Source organism: Penaeus monodon, chromosome 6 (assembly GCF_015228065.2).
Source record: "Penaeus monodon isolate SGIC_2016 chromosome 6, NSTDA_Pmon_1, whole genome shotgun sequence".
NCBI lineage: Eukaryota > Metazoa > Arthropoda > Malacostraca > Decapoda > Penaeidae > Penaeus > Penaeus monodon.
Window position 1 is genome coordinate 2,273,174 of NC_051391.1, and position 12,500 is coordinate 2,285,673.

Here is a 12,500-nt window from a genome sequence, read left to right on the forward strand (position 1 = left end):
TCTTTATTTTTTATTTATTTATTTATTTTTTTCCACGTAGGATTGTCTTTTGGATGCTCCCCATGTCTATTAAATGCAGGATTTATCGATTGTCTTTTTTATTAAATACACCCCCCATGTCTTGCGTTGTTGACTTGTGCACAGTGGCATTTTGAAAGGATTAAATGTGGTTGACTCCATGTTTGAAATCCTGTAGTTATGCTGCCATCATACTTTGAGTGTTTGAAGTATAAGATGTGATTATGTATATGTTAGTAGTTGTATAATGCATATTTTGTGTGTAATGTTATGCATGCATGTTATTTTATAGTATTTGTTGTATGAATGAACTGTTTTCAGAATGTATGTTATTCTATGATGTAAAAATACATTGTAAGTTTGTTTATAATGATTATGTATCATTATTATATGTATATATTTTAGAAAGTTTTTCCTATATGAAGTATACATTGATTATGTATCATATATATATTTATATAATATTATTAGATATTTCTATATACATATATACATATATACATATAATACATATATACAATATATACATATCATATATATATAATATATCATATATATATATAATACATATATATACATATCATATACATATATATATATATAACATATAATATTATATATATATATATATATATATATATATATATATATATATATATATATATATATATATACACACACACATACACACACACACACACACACACACACACACACACACACACACACACACACACACACACACACACACACACACACACACACACACACACACACATATATATGTATATATATACATATGATATGTATATATACATATAATATATATATATATATATATATATATATATATATATGGGGCCGCGGTGGCCGAATGGTTAGAGCGTCGGACTCAAGACTGTCACGACGGCAATCTGAGTTCGAGGGTTCGAGTCACCGGCCGGCGCGTTGTTTCCCTTGAGCAAGGAACTTCACCTCGATTGCCTACCTAGCCACTGGGTGGCCAAGCCAGCCCAAGTCAGTGCCGGGTAAATAGAGATGGTGACTCGATAAAAACACCGGGCGGAAGGCAATGGCAAACCACCGCTCTAAATTGCCAAGAAAATCATGGAAGCCCATGATCGTCGAGGCCGCGGTGGCCGAATGGTTAGAGCGTCGGACTCAAGACTGTCACGACGGCAATCTGAGTTCGAGGGTTCGAGTCACCGGCCGGCGCGTTGTTCCCTTGGGCAAGGAACTTCATCTCGATTGCCTACCTAGCCACTGGGTGGCCAAGCCAGCCCAAGTCAGTGCTGGTCCCAAGCCCGGATAAATAGAGAGAATGATTACCTAAAAAGGTAACACCGGCACTCTCCGTGGAAAGGAACTGGGGACCCTACCACGTACTCACTCCAAGAGCATCACAACATGAAAACTACAATCAAGTATCATGCTGTGACCACGGCGGCTCAGACATGAACCTACCGTTAAAAGAAGAAGATATATATATATATATATATATATATATATATATATATATATATATATATATATATATATATATATATATATATATACACATATACATACATATTCTTACATATACATACATCCGTATGTACATGCATACATATTGGCATGAAAATCCTCAATTGTTTTGCGTTGCCTGCCTGCAGCATAGAACCTCCAAAGCAGGAGGCGGGTAGTTCAGTGTCCATGAATGACCTCAATGAGCAAGCAGAGGGAGAATATTGTGTAGGTTACTTATTAAGGTCGCTGCTCATTACTGTAATTTGTCAAAGGGTTCATTTGTTAAGTTAAATGCGTGTGTGCCAGATTAAAGTTGATATGGAATGTAGTACATTGGTTCTGTACGTTGCAAAATTGTTGTAAGGATGACGTGTGTTGGCGAAGAAATTAGCCAAATTAGTTTTTGAAAGGTAGTCTTTTCTGTAGATGTTTTCATTGTTATGATGTATCTTTTTTTTTCTTTTTTTTTTCTTCTTTTTTTTTGTGTCCATGCAAATCTTATTCTTGTATTGCTACTTTTACCCAATTATTTGATTGAGTCATGCATTATCATGTACCTTATTTGATTTTTTTTCTTCTTTCTTTGAATTTTTATTTGTATTTAAGAAGAGATTAGAATGCAGTACTAATGTTTTCCTTTATTTTGATTTTCACAGGCGACAAAAGAGTTTGTAGAGCAAGTTAATGAGCTGCGACGGTCTCGGAACGTTGGGCCTCTGTCATGGAATACAGCTGTCAAGTTTCTTATGGCAAGGAAATTTGATGTTAGCAGGTAAGGACAACTTCTTTTTAGGTATTTAGGTATTTTTTCTGTAATCAAATTTGTGTGTGGGATCAGAGAACACATTTTTTAGAATATATATATTTATTTATGGATTATTATTATTATTATTATTTTATTGTTATTGTTATTGTTATTGTTTTTATTATTGTTATTATTATTGTTATTATTTTTTTTTTTTTTCTTTTTTTTTTTTTTTTTTTTTTTAATGCTGCTAATTTGCTATACACATGCTTTGTCTCAGCTGACACTGACTATTCTGAGTCAACTTGAATACAAGAGACCAAATTGGTTTACTAGGCTAAAGTTAGAGCAGCTGCTGTTCCAAATGCCAAAGTTTGGTAAGCTGTCATTGATTAGCATCTGAGTGTTAGGAAAAATGTATTATTATTGGATGTGATAGTATTAAATGTGAACTAAGCTCATAGATATACTTTTGAGATATTGATAAGATACAAAGGTTTGAGAAATGGCATTCATTTCAATAGATATAAATCAGGTTGCAGGCCAAGACAAGTCTTCACACTGGTAGGAAATAGGCTTCATTGTGGCTGCATATATTTTCTAAATTCAAGCGATCCACCCACACTTAAGTTCTAGCTGGTCCTTGCGTGTCCTTAGTGGGAGTTTTCATTGCCATGCTTAGAGGATATGCCAAGGAGGGGATGTAGCATCTTTTGTGTTGCATCTGATCTTCATGTGTTCTGATGTTGTTGTTGTTTGTGGTACAGGGATATCTGGGAAAACTTGTAGACTAATGTATGATAAAAGGGGAGTCTGGTTTGCAGTGTTATATGGGTGTGTCCTAACATAGTCTCAGTTCTAAGTGAGACAACCCTCTTTAACTTTTTATAAACTTTACTGTGACATTTTCAAGTTAGCTTCATTTTTGTACAAGATATCTCTGCCCTTTGACACTCATAGTATCCATCTGTTTCATGTGTGATCTGTTATATCAGCCATTTTACAGAGTGCTTCTGTATTGTAATTTCCTCATCTGGGGAAAGTTCTATTTGAATTAGGTGTGTCGAGTTAGAAATGAAAGCGTTATCACGAGTGGCTCATGTAGGCTTATTCATTTGATGATTGGCTACCCACAGCCTTGAAGTGCATTTTAAGATTGTAGTAAGGTTAAGCCATTGAAACTCATTGTATAAATAAGGTCAGTGGATAAGAAGATTGCCAGCAGGGTAGGTTAATGTATAAGAGCAGTGGCCATACTGTAGTTGGATCAGTTACAGCTCATTAGGAGTTCAGTCAGCTGTAGTTAAATATACCTTGTGTGTGTCTGTGAGGCTGTCTGCTTGAGTCTTATTAGTGTGTGTGCGTGTGCTTGTGCATGTGTGTCTTTCCATGTTATATATTGTATCACTGCTAGGAATGCTTGTCAATTTTTATGATTAATATAGTTATTACTATTATGTGTAATTTATATTATAGTCAGTATGAATTAATCACTTACACTGATTTGACCTGTCTCTTCCAGAGCTGTGAGTTTATACGAGCAACACGAAATAACCAGACACAGGGAAGGCCTCACCCATCTCAATCCCTCTTCAGATCCACTTCGGACTGAGCTCACCACAGGGAAATTTACCATCCTAGTAAGTGTTTGGTCTGACCTGGTCGAGTAATCAGTTGTTATCTCTTGGCATGTTTGTTGCAGAAAAGAACCTGTTTTCTTCATGTCTGTGTTTCTTGTGAATAGTAGTGGGGTGGGGAGGATCATATGGTCAAAAATGTACCATTAGATTAAAAAAAATATATTAGATATAAAGAAGAAGAAAAGAAAAATACATTGCAAAAAATTATGTTCTTTAATTCGTAAAGAGAGCAAGACCAACAGGTTTTCTATTGATTTCTAATGTTCCTTTGGGAGCTTTAGGTCTATTAATCATTTATACTATTTAATATTTATAAAGAAAAAAATTGTAAATATTTTACAATGTGTGTAAATTTTCTTTTGGTAAAAGCATTCAGCAATAATTTTACTGTAATAAAATCAAGGAATTGTAACATGAGACTTGTAAAGCTTTTAACATTTAGGCTGTAAGGTTACTATTAATGATAAAAGTAATAGTGATCTAAGCTTTTAAAAATTTAAAGGTATTATCAAAACGACAACAGCAACAACAAAATTATGATAGTAAAACCTAGCACTAGCTTTCAGATAACTTTTCTGTGGTTATCCTCATCATCACTGCTATTTTCATTTCATACATTTCATATTCGTCTAGATTTCCATCCATATTCTCACTGCCAATATCCTTTAGTTTATTTCTCATTTTGCTCAGTGTTCTTGAGCATATTCTCATGGGGAATGGGAGGTCAAGAGATGTTTTTCCATGACATATAAGTAGGCAGAGAGATGCCAAATGACTGACAAAGGTGTTTGTTTATAAATTGTAATATCAAAAAGGGAAAATCTTTAACTTTATGGCAGGAGAGAAAAGATATTCATTTGATGATAAGTGAGGCCTAATGATTAAAAAGCTTGGAAATAATACCAAAACCATTAACTTAGCAGAAATAAGAAAGGGGTCATAAAGGATTGAGGGTCAATTTTATATATACAGAGCTTTTAAAGATGCTCTTGGTTGAGAGACAGGATGTAAACAGGGCCTTCTACCTCCCCACTATTTTATAACATTTTCTGTGTGTGGTCCTTTAATACTCATATGTTTTCCTTATGCAATGGCAGTTTGTTTTGTTTTGTTTTTGTAAGCATTGCAAAGCAAAATAAGATGCATTACCCAACAACTCTGTATATTGACTGCTTTGTTGCTGTCTCTTGCTGTCATACACTTAGCATTCTTTCTGAGAATGGAGGCCTTTACCATTGCTATAAGGTTTTTCCAATGCCCAGATATATTAGCATAATGATGTGATTGAACAAAAGTCAAAGAGCAAAGCCCAGGATAAAGAAAGACTAGAGACATATATATTTCATGAAAAAGGATCACTGCCATGTCACTTCCTAGTAGCAGGTCTGAAGGTTGGCAGAATTTTGAGAATTTCCGTCTGGCAAACATTTAAGGCTCACTAAAGATTATGGCATGTTTCTTTGTATGTGTTACTTCTTATCTTAATGACAGAATTGTGATTACTCATATTTTTAATGCAAATTTCATTGCAGAAAGTACAATGCCTATATGGTATTCGTATTCTCATCAGTAAATGATTTTCACAAAATTTTGAATATTCCATTTTATTTTGACTACCTGGTGAATTTGCTCATTATTTTGAATGCTTAGCAAGTTGATATGGTTGGGCATTATTTAAATTTTTTCTTGCTATCTTGCAGCCGTGCCGAGACACCTCTGGGGCAGCCATTGCGGTGTTTACCGCCCGGCTTCATGACCCTCGTGCCACCACCCAGCAGACAACGCTGCAGGGAGTTGTCTACCAGTTAGACGCTGCTTTAGAGTCAAGAGAGACCCAACGATGCGGGCTGATTTTCATCTATGATATGAGCGAGTCTGCATACCAAAATTTTGACTATCAGTTGTCACAAAAAATACTTACTTTATTGAAGGTAATGTGTGATGTAGAAATAATTTGAAAGTTAAGAATATTTAATTTTGGAGTATGATTATCATTTGATTCATATTAGATATATCGTTATTACAATTGCAATGACTGTTAGGTATTGAAATTGTAAGAATGGTGATTATCATCCATTTATAATCAATATTATTATTATTATTATTATTATTATTATTATTATTATTATTATTAAGGTTTTTCTTGTGGTTTCCTTGTAGGGCGGATATCCAGCACGTTTGAAAAAGGTGCTGATAGTAACTGCGCCATTGTGGTTCAAGGCACCTTTCAAAGTTCTGCGTTTGTTTGTGCGAGAGAAGTTGCGTGACCGTGTGTACACTGTTTCTCTTTCTGAGGTATGTGTGCAGATTGAAGATTTGTTATTTATGAAAATACTGAGGAAACTGTGTATCATTGTCCATGGATTTTTATTGTTCCTTTTATTAATAGTATCTTTTTTCATTCTTCCCTCTCTTTTAATGAAATTGGAGATGCATTTATTATTTTTTTTAAACTTATGTTCCATTTTCCTCTTAGAGTTTTTAAAAACAATATGCTAATATCACCCTTCCTTTTTCCAGCTTGTAAATCATATACCTGGGGATTGTCTGCCAGTAGAACTGGGAGGGAACCTCATCATTGACCACAACGCGTGGTTGTTACGGTGCCTTGCCTCCATGCCCAACAGGCACCCGTCCCTCTTGTGCGAGTCTGAACTCCCTCTGCCGCCCCAGTCAGCCCTCTGCTCTCCAGGCTCCCAAAAGCATTCTACGATGGTACCTACAGGGGACCACGATCCAAATCTGTCATCGCAGGATCAGGTAAAAAGAAAGAAGGAAAGAAAAAAAAAATGCTGATTCATATGGTTCAGTAGGAATTGATTGTGATTTAAGAAAGGAAGAGGTGGATAGATCATTTCTTTATTTTTACTGTTTGACATATTTTGATAGGATTAAATTAATGAATACTTCTTCCATGTAACAGCTATGTCCAGAGTTCAGTGATGACGACCGGAGTTCTTGTGAGAAAAGCTTCTCCCATGATGAGGATGACTTGGAAGGAGAAGCTGATGATCTAGACACAGAAGGAAGACTATCTAGTCTGACGACTGTGGAGGAAAAGACAGCAAGTGAAGATGGGAAGCAAAAGGAAGATGAAAACGAGCACAGCTCAAGTTTAAAGGGAGAATGCTCCCCAGAGCCAGATAGACAGAATACTGTTCATCTTAACGGGCATGTCATGCACGACAAGGAACGACTCAGTGGTAAGAAATATATGTTATAGGAATATTTAAATTTATGAATTCCCTGAAATATAAATGCATATATGTGGCAGTTCTTTTCCCTAAAGTGAATGATAAGCAAGTATCACATCAGATCAGTATAGAAATAGCATAGTAGATAAGTTCCCTGATAGTTCCTGATAGTTTCCTATAAACAGTTTAGTCATATTAGTAGATTTTTGGAGAAAAGAATAATCCTGTCATTTTGAGATTCATATCCTGTTTTAAGTAGAGTGTCATGATATTTTAGATTTTGTATAAGATAATAGTAAGGGTATTAATGACAGTACCTTGCTGAACCCTTTTGGTTTATAGTGCTTTTCCCACTGTGGGTGCTGTATCCCGGATTAGAATGAACATTGTTATTAGGGCAATTGGACAATTTTGAAGATGTAGCAAGGCTTGTCTAATGAACTTCTCAATTTGCAGGAAGAGTTTCTCCTCTTGCTCCGCCAAGCAGTGGAAGCAGTGGGTTTAGCGATGATGACAGCCTTCACTATGATGATGGGCGGGGGCTTTCCCTGGAGGAGTTTGTGCGTCACTTGAGAGACAAGGGACGGCAAGGGCTCTACCATGACTATACACAGATAAAGAGTCGACCCCCAGATGGAACTTTTGAGAATTCCAGGTAAGTAATGAGAAAGACCCTTGTCACTTCATTCCAGTTTCTCATAATTGTCATAATTATTATCACTGTTATTTATGTTATATTTATGAGTGGCTGTAGTCATTAGTTGTAGTTGTAGTAGCAGCAACAGCAGCATTAAAATCCATCTGTTTTACTTAAATACAGACATTTGTAGACCTTGCCAGATTAATTTAACTGGAAAAAATCCCCCTTCCACAGGAAAAGATGGAACCAGATTAAAAATAGATACACAGACGTCCTATGTTTTGATCATTCACGGGTAGTTCTGAGTGCAGAGGATGAAGAGGGGCATACTGACTACATTAATGCTAACTATGTTGATGGTTACAAGCAGAAGAATGCCTTCATCTCTACACAAGGTAAGTGTTAGAAATGTTTTTAAATTCTGTGGGATCAAAATCACTAGCTAATTCATTATTCAGCTGTATGATTGTTTATGGCCATAGACAAGCCAGTAAGTCTCACCCTTTAAATTACAGGTATCAGATTTCAAATGCTATACTACATTTGTCATATAACTAATGTCAGAGATACTGGGTAGACTGGCAGTGATATAATAATTTAAAAATGGCTATTTCTTTGCAAATAAGCATGTTTTATCTCCTAAAAGGTCCTTTACCTGGAACGTTCGGAGACTTCTGGCGAATGATCTGGGAGCAGAGAGTTTGTGTTATTGTGATGACCACCAGAGCAGTAGAACGAGGAAGAACCAAGTGTGGGCAGTACTGGCCAGTTGAACAAGATGGTCAGGTGTCGCATTCACATTTTACTATCAAGAACACCCATGTCTATCAGTACAGGGATTACACTGTGTCTGCTCTTACAATTGTAGATAATAAGGTAAATATCATTACGTATATATTTTTTGACACTGACACTATTAGACATATTTAAGCAACATACTGTTTGTTCATTTATGGTATTTTGAATTTTTTTTTGAAGATTTGCAAAATATTTAAGAATGAGAAGTACAACATACCAAATATGAAGCAGTTGATAATCTTTTTATTTTCAACATTTTAGAGTGGTGATGAGAGGAAGGTAGAACATATGCAGTTTACTTCCTGGCCAGACTATGGTGTCCCAGACTCTGCAATGGCCATGCTAGAATTCTTAGCCCATGTTCGGGAAGCGCAAGCTCGCCTGACGTCAAGCCTTGGAGATAAATGGACTGGGCATCCCCTGGGACCTCCCATTGTAGTTCATTGTTCAGCTGGCATTGGTAGAACAGGTATGGTGCTGAGTATAATTATAACAGAAGATTTTAGGTACTTTTTTATGTGTAATTATCTTTCTTTGTCTTTCTCCCATCAGTTGTAATATCATGAGGATTTTTTTATTTGGTTATTACTTTTTTTACTGTAGGATATTACTGATCTTTGTTGAATAATACATTTGTATTTTGTTTTATCTAACAGGAACCTTCTGCACCCTTGATATATGCATCCGCCGTTTAGAAGAAGTGGGAACAATAGAGGTGAAGGGAACGGTGGAGAAAATCCGCTCTCAGAGAGCCTACTCCATCCAGATGCCAGACCAGTATGTGTTCTGCCACCTGGCTCTCTTGGAGTATGCCTTACACAATGGTAAATTAGTGGAGGTTGACCTCACTGGTTTCGAGGAAGATGGTTCCGAATCCGATTAATTTAGACTTCTACTATTGCATAAGTGAAGGACAATAATAACTTGTTAGCCTTATCTGTATTGAATTTTTTCAAGGCCACAGAAATATCACTTTTTAAAAAAAAGGTGGGACCATATGGCTAAATGACTACATATGTATCTGGTTGTTTGGTGCAAGTGTCAACAAGTGAGTGTTGTATACCAGACAAGCACGGTGAGAAACTCGTCTCGTGCCTGAAGAAGTAACAGTGAATAAGGCATGGTGGTGTGTGTTTGCAAGAATGGAAACTTGGACTGTAACTTGCCAGACGACCAGAAGCACGTTACCTCTTTGATAGCCACTAGGTGCTCCTGAGTGCTTTTGTTTGAGTGATTGTTATTGATGTAAATCTGAGGTCTTGAGTTTTGACATTAACTGTTTGATGTACAGAAAAAAAAGGAAAACTTTTCATTATTTATTTTATAGGGATTATTGTCATTATTATTGTGATTGTTATTTGATCCTTATTTCTTTCTTTTTCATAAGCCTTCTCTCCTTTTGGGGGAAGGTGCACATATCATATCATATACAGTAAATACAACTTTTATACATGACTCACGAAGTTCATAGTTTTGATTATTCTTATGCTTTTTTATTGCTATTGTTATCATTATTATTATTATTACTATTATTATTATTATTATTATTGTTATTATTATTATTAATATTACTATTATTATGATTATCATTATTGTCATTATCAGTGTTATTATGATTTATAATTATTACTACTAGTATTGTTAATATTAATATTATTATTGATAATTATCATCATTATTATTTTACATATTTGAATTACTTTCCAATATTCATGGTGTCTGAAGTGCCGACATGTATGAGAGAGTGAGAAATAATGGAAACACAAAATATGTATTATCATTGGTTACACTTAAAAATATTAAGGGACGTAATTCATGTTATCATTCCATTGGGAGGCGGGTATGTGTATCAGGCCACAAGTAGAATATAAATTAGACAAATATGCAGTTGCAGTGCATTGGATTTTATGTACAAATATTTGAACATTTAGGTGCCAATTCCTAGAAAACGGTCGTAATCAAAATTACTTAAGATGTGAAAGATGAAAGAGAAGGATGATAATGAAGGTAGTATGATGAAAGGAAAAACAAATATGATTAGACTTGAATTTACAGATAATTTTTGTTATTATTATTGTTTTGCTTATTTATTATTATTATTATTATTAATTCTATTCTTATAGTTCTTACAGTCATTTTTATAACAATTACTGTATAATTATTATTGTTTTATTATTATTATTATTATTATTATTACTAGCATTATCATTATTATTGCTGTTGTTTTTGCCAAAATAATGTACCATGGAAGGAGTCAGCATTACTGCCATGCGAGATCTTTTGTCTCTTTTTAACATTTCTTTTGTATGAAGGAGTCTCTTTCCTCTTAAAAGATACTGCATTATTTGTAAAGAAGTTTCTGATTGATAGTTTAGAAACACTTCTTTTTTTCCTTTAATGTCTCGGTGAATTTAGTTGGAAAAATTCTGTTTGGAATGTGTATTACCCCTAACGGAAGAACATGAATAAGCCAATGGGACACTCTTATGTTGTAGTAATATGTAATAAAACACACACACACACACACACACACTCACACACTCACACACACACACACACACACACACACACACACACACACACACACACACACACACACACACACACACACACACACACACACACACACACACACACACACACACACACACACACACACACACACACACACACACACACACACACACACACACACACACACACACACACGGCAAAATTAGTGAATGCAGCATGTACAATGTTTTTTATTCAGAAGTGTGATCTCTGGCAGCCTTTCAGTGCTTTTTTTTAAATTTTCTTTCTTCCTTTTTTCCTTTCATGAAAGACTCTGTCCCAGTTAATTATATAAAGCCTTCATCATAATCTCTTAATGGCTAATAACTAAAGCATTTGCACAAACATCAGATAGATTATGGTTTTACTATGATCTTTTGTTGTGCTGATATGTCACAGAACAGGAAAAAAAAAATATTTATTTAGCACGAGTATGAATTTCTTTATATATTTATTAATTTGTTTTGTTGTTTTGATATTTCCTGATGTTATGAAATACAGTATTAAAATTGCAATACCAAGTTTGGTTCTTTTTACGAATTGGTAATTAGGAAAGACCACAGTATCTTTTAATGCTGCTGAGTTGCCAGATGCCTTTTTTCTTTGAAAAATTTTGCATCTGCAATCATTAATTTTGGCTAAGTAGACTTAAACATGCACATATGCATATACATACACATATAAGCAGACATACACATATGTATGAATATGTATGTATGTATGAATTTGTTTCTTTATTTTGGCAAATTCGTCAGGTGTGTGTGTGTGTGTGATTTGTCAACTGTTTTTATGCATAATGGTAGTCACAACTAAGCACTACTAGTATTTCTAAATTCGTGCCCACCTACAGGTAACTGACAGCCACAGCTTAGTTAGTTGATTAGTCTTCACCTTCTCATGCTGTTTTGAAAAGTACTGATAGGAATGTTGTACTTCTTTATCTTTTTTTTTCTCTTTTATTTTTTCTTTCTTGCCTTGCTTTACTGAAAATAAAGTGTTCCTTAGACGATCTGGAGATTGGTGATTATGTGTTAAGGTTCTCCTGATGAAACTAAACTGGCTCTCATGAATGGTACAGCTTTTGGGCTTGTTGCATCTTAAAGTTTTGTATTTGTGCTTTAATCGGTACAAAGACTTCGACAGAGTATGTGTTCTTAAACTTCACATTTGATTAAAAAAAAAAAAGAAAAGAAAAAAAGGAAAAGTAATCATACATTGTAACCTTCCATCTCAGGGTGAATTCCCCACGTCTTTTCACTCGCGGACTTTGTTGTCATTCTTTTTCTTGTAATTTAGTTTTGTATGACTAATGATTGCTCTTTGCTACTCTGCATGTACAGTACTTTTATCAAAACTAGAAATAAAAAAGTTATTTTTTCTAAAGATAAAAGGATTTTTTCTGA

The 12,500-nt window shown here is 34.7% G+C and overlaps 1 protein-coding gene across 6 annotated transcripts in view; it reads left to right on the top strand.

Annotated features, from left to right (window-relative positions):
- The window catches only part of LOC119574145 (tyrosine-protein phosphatase non-receptor type 9-like), a 194,289-nt gene extending 184,446 nt beyond the window's left edge, over positions 1 to 9,843 (top strand). For all 6 annotated transcript variants that reach the window (XM_037921236.1, XM_037921234.1, XM_037921239.1 and 3 more), the window contains 11 exons: positions 2,184 to 2,299; positions 3,795 to 3,912; positions 5,613 to 5,843; positions 6,073 to 6,207; positions 6,433 to 6,672; positions 6,836 to 7,115; positions 7,563 to 7,761; positions 7,981 to 8,141; positions 8,393 to 8,622; positions 8,806 to 9,013; positions 9,201 to 9,843. In XM_037921236.1, the coding sequence (XP_037777164.1) occupies positions 2,184 to 2,299; positions 3,795 to 3,912; positions 5,613 to 5,843; positions 6,073 to 6,207; positions 6,433 to 6,672; positions 6,836 to 7,115; positions 7,563 to 7,761; positions 7,981 to 8,141; positions 8,393 to 8,622; positions 8,806 to 9,013; positions 9,201 to 9,427 (2,145 nt within the window). In that variant the 3' untranslated portion in view covers positions 9,428 to 9,843. The remainder of the gene's footprint in view (positions 1 to 2,183; positions 2,300 to 3,794; positions 3,913 to 5,612; positions 5,844 to 6,072; positions 6,208 to 6,432; positions 6,673 to 6,835; positions 7,116 to 7,562; positions 7,762 to 7,980; positions 8,142 to 8,392; positions 8,623 to 8,805; positions 9,014 to 9,200) is intronic.
- The last annotated feature ends 2,657 nt before the right edge of the window (positions 9,844 to 12,500 follow it).